At 55.6% G+C, this 19,892-nt stretch overlaps 1 protein-coding gene across 1 annotated transcript in view; it reads right to left on the reverse strand.

The window, feature by feature from the left end:
• Positions 1 to 4,194: 4,194 nt before the first annotated feature.
• The window catches only part of IL21R (interleukin 21 receptor), a 32,419-nt gene continuing 16,721 nt past the window's right edge, over positions 4,195 to 19,892 (reverse strand). The window contains exons 2-9 of the mRNA XM_030871573.3: positions 18,760 to 18,823; positions 15,887 to 15,989; positions 12,665 to 12,864; positions 10,091 to 10,236; positions 9,272 to 9,449; positions 8,713 to 8,809; positions 7,635 to 7,719; positions 4,195 to 5,838 (exon numbers count right to left, since the gene is read on the reverse strand). Coding sequence (XP_030727433.2) covers positions 5,074 to 5,838; positions 7,635 to 7,719; positions 8,713 to 8,809; positions 9,272 to 9,449; positions 10,091 to 10,236; positions 12,665 to 12,864; positions 15,887 to 15,989; positions 18,760 to 18,808 — 1,623 coding nt within the window. The 5' untranslated portion in view covers positions 18,809 to 18,823 and the 3' untranslated portion in view covers positions 4,195 to 5,073. The remainder of the gene's footprint in view (positions 5,839 to 7,634; positions 7,720 to 8,712; positions 8,810 to 9,271; positions 9,450 to 10,090; positions 10,237 to 12,664; positions 12,865 to 15,886; positions 15,990 to 18,759; positions 18,824 to 19,892) is intronic.

Consider the following 19,892-nt stretch of genomic DNA (forward strand, 5'->3'; position numbering starts at 1 on the left):
CCGATGCAGGGGACACGGGTTCGTGCCCCGGTCCGGGAAGATCTCACATGCCGCGGAGCGGCTGGGCCCGTGAGCCATGGCCTCTGAGCCTGCACGTCCGGAGCCTGTGCTCCGCAACGGGAGAGGCCACAACAGTGAGAGGCCCGCGTACCGCAAAAATAAATAAATAAATAAAATAGATTAAAAAATGTTATGGAAAATAATAAAACTAGGTCTGTGGGGTGCTGCAGTTTTGAGTAAGGAGACTAGGGTCGGTCCCACCGCGAAGGCGACATTTGAGCGAAGACTTGACTCTGCTTGTCTTCCATTCATGTGTTGATGATTCTTGACTGCAGGTGACCCCCTGTCCCATCCCCTTCATTGTGGAGAGTTTATACGCCTTTCTCCTTTGTTCTTGGTGTCATGATCTCCCCGGAGGGGAAGTACACGCGCTCACTCTGCCATCACCCACGGAAGGCCCATTCTGGGTTTTGTTTTTGTTTTTTTTCAGCCGTGCAGTGCGGCATATGAGATCTTAGTTCCCTGACCAGGGATCAAGCCCGCATCCACTGCAGTGGAAGCATGGAGTCTTAACCACTGGACCGCCAGGGAAGTCCCCTGTTCTGGGTTTTGATGGTGCATCTGGAGGGACCACAGTTGGGGTGGGCTGTGACGGGCTATCCTGCATGCAGTGCCGGCAGCGGCCCAGGCAAACCGAGTCCCCAGATGGGTGGGAGGAGGGGGGAAGAGGCTCTCCCTCCAACAAGGGGCCAAAAAGGAGCCGAGGATGCAGAGTGGAGAGCAGGACTCCGGGTGACTGGGCGAGTCACTGCCCCTCTGGGCCTCTGTTTCCCCAGCAGTAAAATGAAGGGCTGGGTCCAATTTGCACCCTCTCCCTTCTTCCCAAAGTAGATGGTCCGGGACACCCAGAGAGCATCCGACGCTGAGACTTTGCAGTAACTGATGGGGAAATGTCTGGAAGCTAGAGTTCTTGGGTTCTTGAAATCCTAGCACAGGGCAATGTCAGCTTCAGGGTATTTCTCTGGGAAGGAGACTGGAGAAGGGCTGGGACCACAGCACTTTCCTCATCTGACCCAGAGGCCAGCTGAAGGTGATGGCAGAGAAGCACATACACAGTTAATGTCCCTGTTCTCATCCTCCCTTTTCATCCCCAGAGTCAGCCGAGAGGCTGACTCCTGCCCCACATTACAAAAGAGGAAACTGAGGTTCAGAGACAGCGAGCGACTTGCCCAAGGTCATTCATGATACATGATGGATCCTGGTCCTCAGGTCCCTTTGAATGTGCTCCTTCCTTGGGATGGGAGGACAGTCCTCACTGCAGGGATGAGATGAGAATACTGTCTACTACAAGTGACAAACCCATCTCAAACATGCTGAAGCAAAAAAAGGAAACTTACAGCTCATTGATTCAGTCAGGATAGGCTGGGTTATGCCGTGGAAACAATCAGCCCCCAAATCTTAGCAGATTAGAATAAAAGATTTCTTTCTTGCTCACAATACGTGTCCATCACAGGTGAACTAGAAGTTCTGCCCCACATCTCCCCACTCGAGGCCCCGGGCTGAGGGAGAAGCCACCATCTCACACATCACTGGTCACCGTGGCACAGAGGAGCACTCTGAAGGGCATCACGACGGTCAGTTCCATGCTCTGGTCCAGAGGTGAGACTTACCACTTCTGCTCACCACTCATTGGCCAATCCTGGTCATGTGGTACCATCTGACCACAAGACGGGGCGGAAGGCCGAGAGCTGGAGACACTTGGTGAACAGTATGACTTCCATACTCGGGTACCTCAAAAGTCCAGGGGGAATGTAGTTTCAGGCATGGCTGGACCCAGGAGCTTAAGAGGATATTACCAGGAGTATACGCCCACTTCCCAGCTCTGCTTTCCAGTGTGTTGGCCTCATATTAGGTGAGTTGTTTCTTCCTGGTGCCCCCCCCTCCCCAGTCCCACCACCCAGCAGCTCCAGGCTCAGTCTAGCCCTGCAACTGAGCAGTCCCAGCAGGAAAAGCATGCAGACCAGCTTGGTCACATGTCTGAGCCTGAACTGGCCCTGAGGCCGGGAGGATAGAATACTCTCTTGGCCAGGCCTGGGTCACTCCCAGAGCTGGAGTCAGCTACCCCAACGATGCTGTGAGGGCAGAAGCACAGGCACCCACAGGTGTTTGCTGAGAGTTTCTTCGCCCCTGACCTAGGTGCCTTCCAGCAGAGCAAGGTGAGGACAGCTGGACTTGGGATCAGGAGCCCAGAGTCCAAGTTCTGACTCTGACATTTAATTGTGTGTGACCTCAGGCAAGTCAGCGGCCCCTTCTGCACCTGCATTTGTCAGATGGATATCCTGCCCCTTGGAGCCTGCAGATGGAAAAGGGCTGGGTCAGGAACAGAATGTGGCATCCTCCTGCCTCTGAAGACAGGGTCATTAGCAATTCTGGCCTGGACTCTGGGTGACAGGGAACTGCCTTCCCCAGCCCCATGTGTTCAGGGCTCAGTCACCCCTCCAGGCCTTCGCTCAAGCTCTTCCCTCTGCCTGAGTAGCTGGTGTCCCTAACAACTCCTATTCATTTTTCAAAGCCCAACAAACACCACCTCCTCCCTGAAGCCCCCCAGGGCCTTCCTGCTGCCTGTCTGGGCTCCAACCCGTGGTGTGCCGGGTCTGCCTCATACCAGCTAGGAGAGTTGATTGTAAACATCTCTTCCAACCCCATGTTTAAAGCCATCAAGTTGGTAGCTTGAAATTGACTGTGGTAAAAGTGTTCACACCATGGAAATAAGCAAACACTGCAAATCAGGCTTTATTGAGGGCCCACTAGGTGCCTGACGGGGGGTAAAGCCATGAACAAAAGAGGCAAAGTTGTTGCCTTCATGGAGCTTAGGTTTGATATTTCATCCTTGTCTATAGCAACTGTTTATCTCCATCCATCTATCCAACTGCTCTTCCTTCAAGCATTTCACCATCCTTTTATCCATCCATCCACCCACCAATGTACCCACTTGTCCATAAATCATCCATCCACCCCGTCCTACTAATCTGGCCTCCCAGTGGGCCAGTTCCTGTCTCCGTTCTGCACCCACATTTATGAGCTGGGTCCCCTTCAAAGACAGAGCTGGTGAGGAGCCACGTCTGGCCCAGGCCAGAGCCCCATCCCCCTGACCCCCGGCCTGGCATCAGCCAGTATCCCAGGTGTCCCCTCCCCCTACTCCCTGGCCCAGAGCTGTGTGTGCTGGAGAGAGAGCTGAGCTGCTTCCACGGGGAGCCTGGGGCTCACGGGGTGCCTGGAACCTGTGGCCTCCTTGAGGGCGTGAAAACCACAGCACACCTTGACCCAAGCGTCTCCAGGGTGACGGTGGGGGATGGTGAGGGCTGCTCACACCTGCAGGAGCTTTGGTTTCACACTTGAGCTCCCATCCGAGCCTCACGCCTTGATCCCAGGTTAACAGTCCCACTATCAAGACCACCAATGTTCTAGAACTTTCAGAACTGAAGAATCCTGTGTTCTCTCAGTGACTTCTTCCAACATCCCCTTTTACAGAAGAGTCACAGAGAAACCATCAGCAGGGTCGACAGCTGAGCCCTCGTCCAAAAGCAGAGACAAGCCAGGGCTTCAGGCATCACCTGGCATGCAGCCTGGCCTTTGGGGAGGACCACAGGCCAGGCAGGTCCAGGCCAGGGTAGGGATTCCCCTCAGGGCTCTGAGAGCCCGCGGCTGAATCAGACTCTGCTCCTTTAACCCTGCTTCCCGGCCTCGAAAAAGCAGCCTCTGAAGGTGAGCGCCCTTAGGAGGAAAATGATCTCTTTTCTTTCTTTCTTTCTTTCTTTTTTTTTTTAAGTATGAGTTGTATGCAATACGCAGCACCAATATCGAGCTCCTGTCCAGAGCTGACGTTCAATAAGGTGCCTTCAAAACGTCACAAAGAAGTATTTTCTCAGCATCTTAAATTCACATTTCAGCAGTTTCTCCGACAAATCATCAAAAAGAACTTGACTTCCTCCAATTCCCTGGGACAAGCAAGGAAGATGCCAGGGGATCAGGACCACCGTGTCATTGCTGCCGAGTCCGGCCTGCGGCCCTCCCCAGTGTGAGTGCCAAGGGGAGCGTCCTCTCGCTGTATCCCAGCACCTGCATGTACTCAGAAAATGTGCTCAATAAATATTTCTGGGGTGCATAAAGGGAACAACAAAACGGGCAGCAGGAGGCAGAAAAAGAAATCTTGGTTGGTGAGGGGCTGATTCTAAGAAACTAAGCTGATTTTAAACCTGGAATCCCCCAAGTGCCCCTCCGCAGGTACCTGGGCTGTGTCTGGTTTCTCACTCCCACCCACCTCCAGCACAAGCCTTGGTCCTGGCCGCAGAAGGAAGGAAGCTGACGTTTTTTGAGAGTCTGGGCTGCACCCTGTACATGGGCGACCTCTCCAATTTCTCCCCAGGGTAGGTCAGGCCGCCCCCATTATTAAGACAGGAAACTCCAGCCCAGAGAGGGGGAGTGACTCACCCAAGGTGGCACAGCCAGGAGGTGTCAGAGTCAGGATTCAGACCCAGGTCCACTGGCTCCCCCCAAAATCTTCCCACCCCCAGGGTCACTGTGGGCTCGCTTGGTCCCCTTCCCCTCCCCCTGAAAGGCGATAAGGAACAGTCTGGACTTTGTGTGGCTCTGCAGGCAGGACCTGGGGGGCTGGGCTTGGTGTCTGTCCCAGGCAGTGCCCTGGTCTCGGCACGTGACCTGGGGGTCACCCACGTGCCTCGGAGGGAGGGAGGCTGTCATCACGTGCCCACAGACACATGTGCGGCTCACACTCGCGCACGCAGGAAGCTCACGTCGGCACAGACACACGAGTGGCCTTGGGAATACGGCAGAACCACGGCCGAGCTCTGTGTCCACAGGCACGCAGGCTACTCACACGCGCAGCCACGCCAGTGGGCACCTGAGCCCCAGATGTGCACTGTAAACACGAGGCTCAGGGGTCCCAGCCGGGAGACCAAGGGCTGCAGGCCTCGTTACACCTCAGCCCAGGTGACCCTGTCCGTGGCTCGTGGCTCAGTGGCATGGCCAGCTCTGGACGGCCAGTCGGCCTCACTAGCTGGCCTGGGGCCCAGGCCCTGCAGGTGGAGGGGCCATGACCACCCACTGGCGGAGGTAGCTCCTGGGGGGCCCTTCGTCCCTGGGGCTACTGAAGTCATGCTCCACGGGGCTGCCGCAGTCAGAGTCCACAAAGCCGCTGTCAAACGTGTCCATGTCCAGGCCAGCTGGGGGTGAACCTGCCTCGCTGTCCGACACCCCTCGGGGCGACCCGCCATCCCAGGGCGGCCCGGGGGCCCAACCCTCCTCATCCTTGAGGTGCAGCTTTATCCTGCCAAGCAGGCTGCCCAGGGGGTCCCCCGGCCCGGCAGGGCCACTGGCTGAGACGCAGCCACAGGATAGGACTGTGGCCCCCGTGCCCGGAAGCGAGTCCTCCGTGCCCGGGCCAGGCTCCAGGCTGGTGTCCAGGTTCAGGGCTGGGTAGCCGTCATCCCCGCAGGTGCAAGGCCAGGTGCACAGCCCCTCTGCGTCCACCACGGTCACCGTGTCGATGGATACCAGGCCGTACGGCCGGTCCCTCTCCTGGCTGTGAGCTGAGCTGCCCAAGCTGCCGGCGGTGGAGTGGGCTGGGCCCCAGGAGCCCGGCTCAAGCACCCCGTCGGCTTCCACCAGGTCTGGGGGCTCTGGCAGCTCTGTGGGCACCAGCCCCTTGGCTGCAGTCTGCGGTAGGCACTGGCTGTGCATCTCCAGGGACAAGGGCACCCCTGGGCTCCAGGATCTCAGTTCCAGGCTGGAAGCAGTGAAGGGGGTGCCCACCCATTTCTACGAGAGAGAAGAGGAGGGAGAGTCATGGATGGGATGGGGGACAAGGGGTGGTGGGGGAGCATATCAACAGACAGACACAGAGACAAGACAGACAGCAAGAGAGAAAGAGACAAAGACTCCAGAAGATAAAGAGAGAGATGGGGGTGGGGGGAGTTGAGCACTGTGCTGTGTCCCTATCCGGGGACAGTCCCTGTCGCCGTCCCGGCCTCCCTGGGCCTCAGTCTCCCTGCCTGTAGCAGGGAGCTACGGCCCTCAGCAGCTACGGCCCTCAGCAGTCTGCAGGCACAGACAATCTGCTGCTCGGTGGCCTGGGGTCTGTATGGGTGCGGGTCCAAGATTCCCAAGCTGTGGGGACGAGGGGCGGGAGGCCCTGAGAGCTGAGTGACAGAGCCCTCACCAGGCCTTCTGTTTTATGTCCTCGGGGAGATTTCTCGAAACCACGCATTCTTCTGTTTGTGTCCTCACTAGAGTGGACACATGACCAGGGAAGAAGCCCCACTTCTTCTGGTCACGGCTGTGTCCCCAGAGGCTCACACAGTGCCTGGCACACAGTAGGCACCCAATAAATGTATATTAACTAAATGAATGAATGGAGTGGATCAAGGACCAGCCACTCAGAATAGATAAGGGCTGTGGGGTGACAATGGACTGAGGCAGCTGTCCCTAAACTTTAAGGATCCCCCTGCCCTCACCTGCCGGGGTCCCACTCAAGACACAGGGTCTCCATCCAGGTGGCAGAGAAAATCCCTGAGAACCAAAATCTCCCAGTTTTGAGCCTACTCCATCAGAAAACTCCTCTCAGAACCCTGCTGAGGCCACTACCACTGATTTGAAGTCACTTTTCAGCTGTGTGGCCTTGAGTCAGTTACTTACCCTCTCTGTGCCTCAGTTTCTGCATCTGTAAAATGGGCCTGCTAATAGTCCCCACTCCACAGGGTGGTTGTGGGGATTAAATGATAAATTAAATAACAGCTGTGGCGCTCCTAGCAGAGTGCCTGGTGCACAGCAAGTGCTGTAAGAGTATTGGTAAAACAAACACAAAATAGATGTGATATTTGAGCTTCAGGGAAAGTACAGAGGAAAGAGGAAAGGGTTTATCCAATGTGGGCTGCAGCCTAGGCTCCTCCCCTGCCCGGCTCTGAGCCTCAGTCTCCTCGTGGTTCCCCTGGGATGGTGGAGCACACCCTCCCCACTTGCAGGGGCTGCTAAGAGGATGAAAGGGTGGAGGTGAGACAGTGCTCAGTGAGTGCCAGGCAGATGGCATGTTGCACTTCCTGACTTCCAGACTCTGCTGGAGCAGATGGGTCACCACATCCTCTCTGCGGTGACTGCCGCCACCGGGTGGGGGTTGGTAAATAAGCACAGAGAACCCAAGGGCGATGGCGCTGGTAGCGGGTGTTGGGGCCTGGATGGGGCTGGTGTATCTTGCAGGCAGGGCCATATCCTTCCCAGAAGCTGCTCCCTCCCCACCTCCATAGCAAGGGCTTCTACCAAAGGACCAGGAGGCCACTTCGTGGCTCAAGGGACCACCTGGCTCACCCTCTCTCCCAGTTTGGCTCCTTGGGCTGGGAAATGCTGCAGGATCTTGTTTAATTCTTATGCCAACTCTGCCCCACTGGAATTATTTCCTGCACTTTGCATGTGCAGACACTGAAGCCTGGTTCCAGCCCGGGTCGGGGATCTGGGTGCCCCGGGCCTACAGGGTGGGGCTGGTGGTCTAGATGTGTGGGTGGAAGCAAGCTCCCAGAGTGTGAGAGGCTCCCAGGGGCTCATCATGTGGTGGGGACACTCACCTTGAAGTCTCCGCTGTGGCCCACGTACAGGGGCTGGAAGAAGGGCTCTGGGCTGGGCACCTGCACCCACACATTTTTCCATAGCCTGGAGGGCAGAGACGAGGTGAGCCCCCCGCACCTCCCAGAGGGCAGCCGGGCCTCCCGCTCAGAGGCTCCCCAAATGTGTCCTGCGGGAGGCTCAGAGCCTCCAAGACACACCCAGGCCCCTCCCTTCCGCCCCTCTGCCCCAGGCCTCAGTGTCCACATCTGTAACATGGGGCAGCGAGTCTCCTGAAGGTGCTCCGAGTTTAAGGGCTTGGCTGCCTGTTCTCTGCTAAGCCAGGGCTGGCCCCTGAGCCGTGACTTCTTCCTCCACCACCAGGGATGAGCCAACAGCCAATTCCATGGGGCTGTAGGGAGGGGTCAGGAAGTGTAGGCACAGCGCCAGGCACCCCAGCACCCAGAGACTGGTCTGCAACACCCTCTGTGATTCGCAGGCTTCTCTGCCTGGAACAGGGTATGCAGGGCCCCCGCCCAGTGTCTGCCACTTAGCAAGGGCTCAGCCCCAGCCAGCAGCATGCACGAAGGCCAGGGGAGCTCAGGTTTTATCAATGTTTTTAATCAGCATCAGCCCTTCTCTGGATGGCCACGTTCAGCAGAAACCCAATACATAAAGAGATAAAAGCAAAACCTCTGGTGCTGAAGCAGGATTGTCAGGGGGGTTATTCCACCAGCCCTTAACCCCCACCTGGCGGCCCCTCCTGACCCTCAGGACTCAAAGCTCAGAATTCACTGGACAAGATCACAGCTGAGGTCACTGTTACGAGCACAGGTCGAAATTCCTTCTCCTCCACTTCACTGCTGTGTGACTTTGGGCAAGTTCCTAGACAGCTCTGTGCCTCAGTTTCCCCATTTGTCAAATGGAAGTAAATGCCGTGTATCAAGCTCATCTGGCTGCTGTGAGGGTTAAGCATGTGCTCCACACAGTGCCCAGTTTAGTATCACCATCACTGTCATTACTATTGTCATGGTGACAGGTGTGTCCTCCAGTCCCGGCCCAGGCTGAGCCCCTCCCTGCCACCCTGTTCCCTGGCCTCACCTCCAAGCCTGATGGATCTTCGGGCCTAAGATGACAAGGACGAGGCATGCGAGGACCAAGATGGGAAGCAGTTGAGGGTACAAGTCTCCCTTTATCTCTGGGAAGGAAGAAAACACTGGGTGAATTTGACCAACCTCTACGAGAGCCCACCTGGGCTGGGTGTGGAGGGCACTGGGTCTGGGCTGGAGTGGAAGTGGGTGGGAAGGCTGCTGGTGCCTCGCGGTGGGATGGACCTGGCTTCAACTCCTGCTCCCACCCCCACCCTAGGCAAGTGATTTCATCTCTCTGAACCTCAGTTTTCTCATCTGCAAAATGGCGATAATAATTCCCACTTCACAGATACATTAGGAGGATCAAAGGCCCCGCCAGGAGAGGCACCTGGCACCCAATGCAGGGCCTGGCAAGCAGGGGCCCCAGAAATGCTGTGGAACAGCTACAAGGGGATGCATGACTGAGTGGGAACCTTCCAGCCGTGCTGAAAATCTCAGGGCTCAGGGCCACTGCACTAGGACAAGATTTAGTACAAGGAGTGGGTGTCCATCCCTGCTTCACATCTTACCTTCTGGCTGGGTGTGAAAGACGACTGGGTCACTCCACTCGCTCCAGGTCCCCTGGAAGGAGGAGCGAGGCTGGGGCCCTGCCCGCACCTGCAGCTCGTAGCTTGAGCCTTTGTGGAACTCCAAGGGCAGGAGAGAGACGCTTCTCGAATCCACTGAGATCAGCTTTCTCCCTGGACTCTGCCAACCCAGGGAAAGGATGCGCTGGGTTAGGACCGCCCAGGCCAGCCCCCGCCTCCAGCAGAACCACCCTTTACCAGCCCCCAGGAAAGGGGTGGAGTTTCTCCTGGCAAGTCTCCACCCCCTCCACAAGAGTCAGTCTGAGCTCTGGCCACTCCGGTGTGGGCAGCACAGAGCCGTGGGCGCTGCCCTGGCCTTGCCTGTGATACAGTGCTTTGGTCGCTTTCTCTCTGAGCCCAGCTCAGTCACTCACAGCCCCACAGGGGACCCTGCCTGCTGGGCCTGGGAATGTCCCGGGAACAGCAGTGGCCGTTCCTGGGCATGTTTAGCTGGCAGCATTCCAGACTTCGGACACTTCTGTAATTCTTCAACAGTGGCTACTTTCAACAGTGGGCATTTCTGGGCGTCTTTAACGACAGGCGTCTTAGCAATGGGTACCTCTGGAAGTCTTCCACTGGGGATGGTCTAAACTATGGCATTTATGAAAATCTTAAACTGAGACCATTCTAAAGGATGGATAATTCTAGAACACTTCAGCTGTGACTGTTCTAAATAGTGGGCCATTCTGGAACTCTCCAACACTCTAAACAAAGAATGCCTCTAGAAGACTTCACCCCGCCCCAATCCTCTGAGGGTCTCACCAGAGCCCAGGGGTCTCCGAGCTTCCTGTACCGCAGCTCATACTGAAGTTTGCCCTTCAGCGCGTACAAATTGTAATCGGAGCTCCAGGAGATGTTATAATGTCCGGAGAAGGTCACCGTCACATTGAAAGGGGGAGATGGCTTGACTTAGAGGAAAAAGCCAGAAAGATAAAATGGGATGAGATTTTGCAGCAGCTGAGAATGATGCTCTCCTTGATGAGATCAAGACTAATGACCCTGAATGACTTGGGGTAAAGCATCCCCTGTCTCTGGGCCTTAGTTTACTCATCTGAGAAATGAGAGATTTAGATGAGTCTAAAGTGGGGGTGCTACGACTCAGGGGGGCAAGAATGCAGACTGGCGTAGCCGGGGAGCGGGGGGAAACCAACGACACCCACTCATTCTCCATTTCTTTTCTAAATGATGGCATCATTTTCTTTTTACGTGGGCCTCTCACTGTTGTGGCCTCTCCCAACTGTGGAGCACAGGCTCCGGACGCGCAGGCTCAGTGGCCATGGCTCACGGGCCCAGCCGCTCCGCGGCATGTGGGATCCTCCCGGACCGGGGCACAAACCCGTGTCCCCTGCATCGGCAGGGGGACTCTCAACCACTGCGCCACCAGGGAAGCCCGAATCACTTTCTTTTAACTCTAGCTTCCTTGAGAAGTCAAAAGACTGTAATTAGCATCATGCTAATTAATTAGCACCAATTATGCTAATGATGGAAGTTACCACCTCTGAGTGCCTGCCGGGCTGCTCTACAGCGAGCATTTTGACGCCCGCAGGGGCCCTGAGAATTTGATGTGACTGTTGTCATCTCCCAGACATCTTCTGGAAAGTGCGGGAGCAGAGATCTGGGCCACAACACCACGCCCTCCTGGGCTCTGTGATCCGGCTTGCCATATGCCCCTGTCTTGGGGATCTTAGCTCCTTGGGACAGAGGTTTTGTTCTCCAGGTCAGTGCTGTGTCCGCAGCTCCTAGGACAGAGCCGGCACACAGCAGGCCCTCAAGAGATACTTGTTAAACCAACAAATGAACCTTCCTGGGATTCCAAAAAGGAACTCTGAGGCTACGGACGACTCAGCACCAAGGCCTGCGATGTTCAGGAGGCTGCGGCGAGGGCTTTATTGTCATTGCTATTTCAGCCATGGGTCCTTTGGGACTGGAATAACTGCTAAGCCCTCTCCTATTTTCCCCAGGCCGACGGAGACCTGGTTTTCCACTTCCCTGTACGTCCTGGGCTGGGTGGTGAGGACCAGAGCTGGGGATCAGGGATGGGGTCAAGGATGGGGGCCCAGAGCCCAGGAGGGGGAAGGGAGTAGAACACTGCCCCCTGGCTTCAGGCCCTGGCAGGGAGGGGGAGAGGGAGGGCGCCAGAGAGAAATGGGACTTGGAGCCGCCCTGCGAGGTGGAGGGGCCGTGGAGCAGTTCCTTCTCCTCCGCAGGGGCAGGGGGAGGCTTGCAGTCTGCCCCGCTCACTCAGAGGGGCAAGGGGCCGCCCCTGCTCCCACGCCTGGATCTGCATGGCTGAGTGAGCGTGTGCGTATGTGTGCATATGGGCGTGTGTGAGAGAGCGTGGGCCTGTGTCCAGGCTGGCTAGGCCCAGGGCTGCTGGGACACCCGTGCATTTGTCCAAGGGTGGTTTTATGAGTGTGCGTGTGAGAGACTCTGGGTGTGTCTGCGTGTGTGTGAACCTTCATTCACACCTTGTGCAGTGCGACACCCACTCAGCGAAGTGGTGCAAACCTGGACCCCCTCCAGGTGACAGACACCCTCTCACCCCCCTGCCCCACCACTGGGAACCTAGGGCCAAAATCCCCCAGAGATTCCTCGCAGAGGCTGGGCCTTCCCGAGGAGGGAAGGACTCTCTTAGCAGTTTGCATTTGCATGCCTCTGAGCACAGGCTTCTCACCCACTCTTTGGGGAAACACACACACACACACACACACACACACACACACACACACACACACACACACACACACACACACACACACACACACACACACACACACACACACACACACACACACACACACACACACACACACACACACCTGCCTCCTGGACCGGCCCTGGGTCTGGACCCACAGAGACAACTTCTTCCACCAGCCAGCACCGCCCCTCCACCCCGCCCCCAGCCTGGAGGGAAATTCCAGGCCTCACCGGAGCTAACGAATGGGAGAAAACTCAGGGAAGTTTTTCTCTTGAGACTCAGTGTCCCCACTTGCCTCATAATGTAGACAGAATCCCTAAGAGTCAGGGTTAAAAGGGCCCTCACTCTACAAATAGGGAACTGGTCCAAGTTCACAGATAGGCAGGGCTGAACCAGAACTGAAGGCCGAGATCCTGGGTCCCAGTCCAGCTCCTTTTCATACCGCGGCTGCCTCTCTTTGGTTAAAGCTCAAACCTAGTTATCAACCCGTCACACCTTAGTAAATATCGGTGCACCTACAGAGCAGAACTCTAAGGGGAGGTAAGGACATAGGACAGGTCAGCTATGATGGTGGGGGAAGGGGAGCCGTCTCAGGGACCATGTGTCCTCCTCAGCTCTGGGGTCCAAGGGATACTCACTGCTTTTAGCCAGGACAAAGCTGCCGCACTCCTGGGAGTGGTTGCCCGAATGGTCTGTCATGTTGACACTGAAAACGTCGTCGGCCATGTATTGGAACACATCCATATGGCACGTGTACTCTGCATGCGTGGCATTGTGGGTGGACCAGCAGAGGCTGCAGGAGGTGACCTCGTCCTCCAGTTCTCCATATGAGTCTTGCCTTCAAGGACAGAGCAGCCGGTTATGGCTGGAAGCCAGCGGGGCTCAGGGCACAGGGCCAGGACCCCAGCCCAGAATCTTGGGGCTGGGAGGGAGTTGAAGTGGTGCCGGGGGTCACCTGGTCGAATTACCCCTTTCCCCGGGAAGATACTCCTCCCCTGAAGTAGCCCTGATGGATGGTGTCCAGGCTCGGCTTGTATGCCTCCAAGGGACCAGGAACTCACTACCTCATTTAAGGACAGCAGCTTTTAACTTTGGAAATTTGGGCCATTCTTGCCTGGACTGAGCCTAAATCTGTCCCTGTCAGTTCCATCAACTGTATCACTGTCCTACAGAAAGGGTGCTAAGCATTTCAGTTCTCCTTCCTGACCTCCTCTGTCCAACATCTGCTGAATACCTAATAAGTGCTTGTGCTCAGGGCCAAGATAAGAGCCAAATGAACTTCATCCCCTGCTTTGGGTGAACTACCAGGGAGGCTATTGGTATAAGGTTGGGGGAAAATGCTCTGGCTTTTTAACTGCCAGTGGGCAGAAACAGTGGGTTTTGAAGTATGTATAGGAGTTCACCAGATATTTATTTCCCTACCTACATCTTCAGGCTGTGAACATGACCACCCTTGAAGGCTAATATGGATGTGTGGACTCTGTTATTTGCTAAATATTTGCTGGAATAGAAACTTCTGCTGAATAAAGTCTCTCTAAACCTCTTGCACAGCAGCTAGGAGAATCTTTAAAAACTGCCTGTCACCCCCATGCCTAAAACCCTCGGGTGGCTTCTCATCACCCACACAATAAAAGCTGGCCCTGGGCTTCCCTGGTGGCGCAGTGGTTGAGAGTCCGCCTGCTGATGCAGGGGACGCAGGTTCGTGCCCTGGTCTGGGAAGATCCCACATGCCGCGGAGCGGCTGGGCCCGTGAGCCATGGCCGCTGAGCCTGCGCGTCCGGAGCCTGTGCTCCTCAACGGGAGAGGCCACAACAGTGAGAGGCCCGCGTACCGGTGGGGGGGAAAAAAAAAAGCTGGGCCTTGCTTACCTCTCATCTCCTTTGCTTGTTGTTCTCTCTCACACTGGCTCACTCTGCTCTGGCCCCACTGACCTCCTCGCTATTCCTCAGACTCATTAGTCTCTCCCGACTGCAGGACCTTTACACTTGCAGTGCCCTCTGCCTGCACTGCCCTTTCCCCAGCTCACTGGCTGCCTCCTTCTCATCCAGAAAGGCCTGCCCCGACCCTCCTGGCTAAAGCAGACCTTCTCCCCATGTCACTCGCTTTCCACCCAAGGCTCAAGGTTCCTGGACTTTAAAGCACTCATTATTCTCAGAAAGCATCCTGTTGGTTGTTTTCGTTTTTCTTGTCTGTCTCCCCAGCCACTCCCCACCTGCAGTAAGTCAGCTCCGGGACCAGCTGGGACCTGGTCTGTCTTAGGCTCTACTGGGCCCCCAGTGCCTGCAAGTGTCTGGCAAGAGCTTAATAAATATGTTCTGAAGAAGTAACTGAATGAACGAATGAATGGGTGATGACAGAATGAAAGCCAGCTGTTCTTTATCCTGATCAGCACGTTGACAAAGACTCTCCTTGACCAGGCTCAACTCAGGCTCCTCAGAACTCTCTCCTCGACGAGGCCCTGACTTTGGGACTCCCAAACTCGTCTCTGCATTGTCTAACGTTAGCAAGAATCCTGCTAAGTCATTTAGCCAGAATCTTCCATCCTTGATATCTGATCGAATTCCTCATCCTCCACCCCCCCCCAGGCGACGTGGGCTCACCCTGGGCTTCCATTAGCAAGAATCCTGTTAAGTCAGTTTAGCTGGAACCCCCCTTACCCCTGATGTTTCCTCTTAGTATTTTTCCATCCATTGACCTGCTCCTTAGCTATAAATTCCTAATTTTCCTTGTTGTATTCGAGTTGAGCCCAAGCTCTCTTCCCCACACCAAAACCCCACGCAGCGGTCCCTACACCCATCATGATGGTCTTTTTTTTTTTTTTTTAAGAATCCCTTATATATTCTTTTTTTTAAAATAAATTTATTTACTTATTTATTTTTGGCTGCGTTGGGTCTTCGTTTCTGCGCGCGGGCTTTCTCTAGTTGTGGTGAGGGGGCTCTCTTCATTGCGGTGTGCAGGCTTCTCATCGCAGTGGCTTCTCTTGTTGCGGAGCACAGGCTCTAGGTGCGTAGGCTTCAGTAGTTGTGGCACGTGGGCTCAGTAGTTGTGGCTCACGGGCTCTAGAGCGCAGGCTCAGTAATTGTTGCGCACGGGCTTCGTTGCTCCATGGCATGTGGGATTTTCCCGGACCAGCGCTCGAAACTGTGTCCCCTGCATTGGCAGGCGGATTCTTAACCACTGAGCCACCAGGGAAGCCCGATCATTACGGTCTTGAATAAAGTCTGCCTTACCATTCTTTAACAAGTGCAATGAAAAAGTTTTCTTTAACAATAGGGACCCATGAATCTTGGAGTCAGACTGCCTGTGTTTGAATCTCAGCTCCACCATTCACTGGCTGTGTGACCTTGGGCAAACTGCATAACCTCTCTGAACCCTAGTGTCCTCGTTTGTTAAATGGGAGTAATAATTGTGAGGATGGGAAGTGATGGTTCATGTGAAGTGTAGCAGGATGCCGGGCATGTATTCAGTGTTCAAAAAAATCATGTGGCAGTCTGGTCATCCTGGGGTCTCAAAACCACAGTCTGGCCTGTGTGGGCAAGAGAGTATGGTCTTTGGAGCCCTGCTCGCTGGACAAGTCTCGTGAGTCCTGCATGGACATCTGTAAGGTAGGCACAGTGATTCCCAGCTCCCAGTCCCAGATCACGGTCAGTGATTCTCAGCTCATGGTGAAACCAAAAGCTGTCGGTGGAAGGGCTGAGAGAGCCCCCAGAAGTGGCAGCCATTATTTTTATTGCTAAACTACCTGCCAGGCACACAGTAGGTCCAACTCCATCTGTGGCCTCTGGCAGTCCTGCCCCACCCCAGCCCTCCAGGGCTACCCTGAATCGCATCCCCGAGGCTGGCGAGGTCTGGCCACTTACCAGGTGAGGGTGAGCGTGCCAGGGTGCGGGGCCCTTGTCTTCAGGATGCAGGTGACCGTCTGGATGTAATCGGTGTAGCAGACGAGGTCTGAGCAGCCCCAGGCTGGAGGGTCAAGGGACACAGAGACCTTGGTTGGGGTGGGGGCTGGTCGGGGTCAGCAGAGCTGATCACCCCCTCACCCCCTTGAGGGCTGGAGGATGACGGGAAGCAGGGGTCCCAGAGCCAGGATGAATATGATGACCCTAGGGCCACTAAGATTAAGGCCTGGAGCAAGGGGGTCCTTGCCACCTAAGAATTCTATTTTTGAGCCCCCAAAGTTGCGAGGTTGGCTATGGAGACAAGACTCTCCTAACGAGAAACATCATAAACTAAGCGGGTCCCCACCCAGCGCCCTCCCCACAAGCCCTGTGTCCAGACACCAGGTCAGCATCCCTCCTGGCCGGCCTCCCTCTCCAGGTGGTGTGTCCTGAACTCCCCGGTTGCTGGGGGAATCTGCACATCCTGCGAGAGGGATTCGTGTGGTCAGTGAGAGACCACATGCTCCCTCTGTTCCCCGCAGCTGGTCCAAGACAGGACATGGACCTCGGTGACCTGGCAGTGCTTCGAGGGAGCAAGAAACCTTCAGAAAACTGAGAAGCCCTTGGATACTTTTGCCAAGATGTCTGTATTATCCTACTGCCCAAACCATCACCACCACCACCAACCAAGTGACACAGGTATGGTCCCCCTCAGGCAATTTTATTGCAAGATTTAATACTCTCCCAACTCCATCGTTAATTGCTTTACTTTGTTCTAAAAATGTTTGACAAAATCCAGTTAATAAGTTTTAGTTTAGTTTTGTTTTGTAAGATCAAGTGCCAACGCTGCTATTCCCCCTGCCTCCACCCCCCCACTATTTACCAGAAATTTGTTCCCCTTTTAAATGGATTCATTCTTAGTGGCTTTTTCCTATTTTTCCTTGACTAATGAAGACCCAGGGGTTAGCAGTACATTCCTCCTGGGTCTCCATCTAGGTCAGAAGCTGGATTTGTAGTCAAGAACACTGTCACTGGAAACATCCTTTATGTCTCCTCCCATCACATTTAACAAATGAGAAAACTGAAGCTCTGAGACTGGGCCACACCTCTTGTCTCGCTCTTGGTCTGGGCTCAGGAGACCCAGGAAAGGCAAAATCTAATCTGTGCTAGTTCTTCACCTCCACACACATGGCGGACACCGCTAATCGATCATGGCCCTCACTCCCTTGGATGTGGCCTCAGAATCCTTCTCAACACAGTTGAGTGGCTCCAGACAGCCACTACCAAGGGATCTGAGATGTGGAAAGGAACCCTGTTGGAGGAGGAAGTTTCCCTCGGGGAGGAGCACGGGGCCTGTCGGTGGACACAGAGCGGCCCGTTCAGATACTTTGCGGAGAAAAGAGGACTGATTTTGGTAGGACCAAAACCCAGGTGGCTGTGTCCTCTCTGAGTTCATCGTATCCTAGTCGTTCTCTTTCAGGGCTCCAGAACTTGGAGAGGAGCTGCCTTTCCTAGGTAGACTCAAGGCCACCAAGGGACAGGGTTTGTCCCGAACTTGTAATGAAACATTGGAGAGGGGACAGTAGTCCCTGAACTAGTGTGGAGGTGGCATCAGGGACCAGAGGGAGTAAAAACCCTGTCACCGGTCACTACCCTGAGCCCTGCGCAGAGAGCCCCCGGGCCACCCCCCACCCCGCCCAGGGCTATCACAGCGTGTGGGAGGCAGTGGGAGCCGTGAAAACTGCACACGTGACTCACAAGTGCTCTGAGTCGCTATTTGTAAGCTGGAGACACTGGCCCCTCGGACGGGGTGGGGAGGTATTTAGATGATATCACGCCAGTGCAGCCCAGGCGGCCTGCGTGTGGCACTCACCCAATAAAAGCAGTTAAGACCACGGGAATCAGGCAGATTTGGGAACCCGTCCCAGCTCTGCCACTGCCCGGCTGTGTGGTCGTGGACCTGCCTCTCACCCTCTCTGAGCCTCACAGGCTGTCGGCAGAAGGGAATGAGGATGCTCGGCCCCCGGGACACAGCAGGGGCTTGTTATTTGTGCTCACGGGGTGGGGAGAGGCAGCGGGTGACCCAAAGGCCCTTTAGAGGCTAGGACAGGATTCTGACAGCTCAGAAAGGGAAAATAAAGGAGACTGACATCTGTTTCCTGATGGAGCTATTTGAGGCTTTGGGTCTTTCGGTAAAAACCGGAGTGAAATGCTTATGAGTCAGCACAGCGGCGGCTGAGGGCACCCCTGTCCCCAGGCCAGCTCCCATTCGAGCCTGTGTGCTGTGTCCCACCTCCTCTGGGAAGGCTTCCTGGATCTCTCAGCCCTGACTGCGCCCCCAAGTCTAACACCTGGCCTTTCCCTGCTCGGGTCTCGAACATCTCTCCCTCTGACTGCAACATCTCCTGCTCCTCCGGGGCTTCCTTCTAAGGCTTTGGCTGCTTTTGTCTCCACAGCCACTCTCCCCACCCAGGGAATATGTGTGCTGGCAGTGGATCCAGTGATTGCTGAGAAACATCTCCTAGGAGATGAGGAGAAACTGTGGTTAGATCACAGGCAGGACTTCCTCACGCTGAGAACTGGGAGCCAGCCAAGGCAGAGAGAAGAAGGATGAAGTCCCTCATCCTCCCGCCCCGCTTCCCTGGCCAGCGAGACGTGGAGACCAGGACTCACTTCTGGACAGTGGCGCTCTCTGGTGGGATGGGCTCTAGCTAATGCAGAGATGGTTACTGGACTTGCGTCGGCCGCAAGTGGACAGATGCCACAGACTCTGACCCTGTGGCCTCTACCCTGCCCTGGAGCCCACAAGGCCAGCCCGCCGCTCTCCACCCGCATACCACGGGGCAACTACTTACCCCCCTGGAGCATCAGCAGGAGCAGAGGGGCAGCCCAGCCGCAGAGCATGCTGGCCGCCGGAGCCTGCAAGAGACACACAGGGAGAGGGTGGGCCTGGGGCCTGGGGACCAAGGGGCCCTGAACATCCTCCCTCTGGTCCCCATCCCTCCTTTGGAAGACTTGCCTCAGTTTCTTGGATTTGCTTCTGAGAAACAAGAGTTTGAGGAGCCCGAGGCTGCCCCCAAGGATTCCTGTCCCTTAGAAGTGGCTTCTTTGCCCCCTGGATCCCTCCCCGCTTCTCCCCGCTTCTGCCTGGGCCCCCAGCACCATCACAAATGGGGGGGATGAAAAGGGGGAAGAGCTCGCTGCTGGTCCACCCCTGCTAAGCCTGTTGATGTAGCACGACGTGCGCACGTTAATCCATCTAGATAAGAAAGAGGGAGGCAGGGAGGGGAAAGGGGCTTGGAAAGCGGTATTTGACGGGCAGAGATCTTGCGTCCTCTTTCTTACAAAACCCCCATGTTGATGTTAGCCCAATTAATTGGCTTCTTAATGAGTAGCAAATCCAAGATTAGCCCACAAAGGAGACAGTTCCTGCATACCTAAGATAAGTTTAGCCCATTAGCGAGGGTTCCTACCCAAATACAGAGCTCCCCCGGGTTAGCCCACCAGCAAGCACGGGGGAACCCAGCTTGACCACACGAAGGTGCCCTGGACACCCTGATCTGCATGAGATGGAGAAGAGACCTCTTTGGAGACCAGAGCCAGCCTGTCCAGGAAGAGCGGACTTTGGTACCTTGGGCAGAAGAACAACCCACCAGGCTGGCAATGCAGGCTCTTGCTGGTACTTTGTCCATTGCACCCCCAGCTCTGTGTCTACTTGGGGAGGTACCAGCCAGAAGCCAGTGGGTCCCAAGAACCCTACCTAGATAGATCCCATGGACAGGTGTGTAGCTGGAACAGGAGCCCAGAGGGCTGACCCGTGCAGGGACCAGGTCACACACATGGCTTCTTCCGGACACCATCCCTGAACCCGGCTTCCCCCAGAGCCTACTCTGGCCCCACTGGGAGCTTCCTCTGAGCTCCCAAACAGGTCACCAGGCAGGCAGGGGTGCAGGGCATGGAGAGGTTCAGCTGTGTGGCTCTCGGCTGG

This window comes from Globicephala melas, chromosome 15, assembly GCF_963455315.2.
Source record: "Globicephala melas chromosome 15, mGloMel1.2, whole genome shotgun sequence".
Lineage (NCBI taxonomy): Eukaryota > Metazoa > Chordata > Mammalia > Artiodactyla > Delphinidae > Globicephala > Globicephala melas.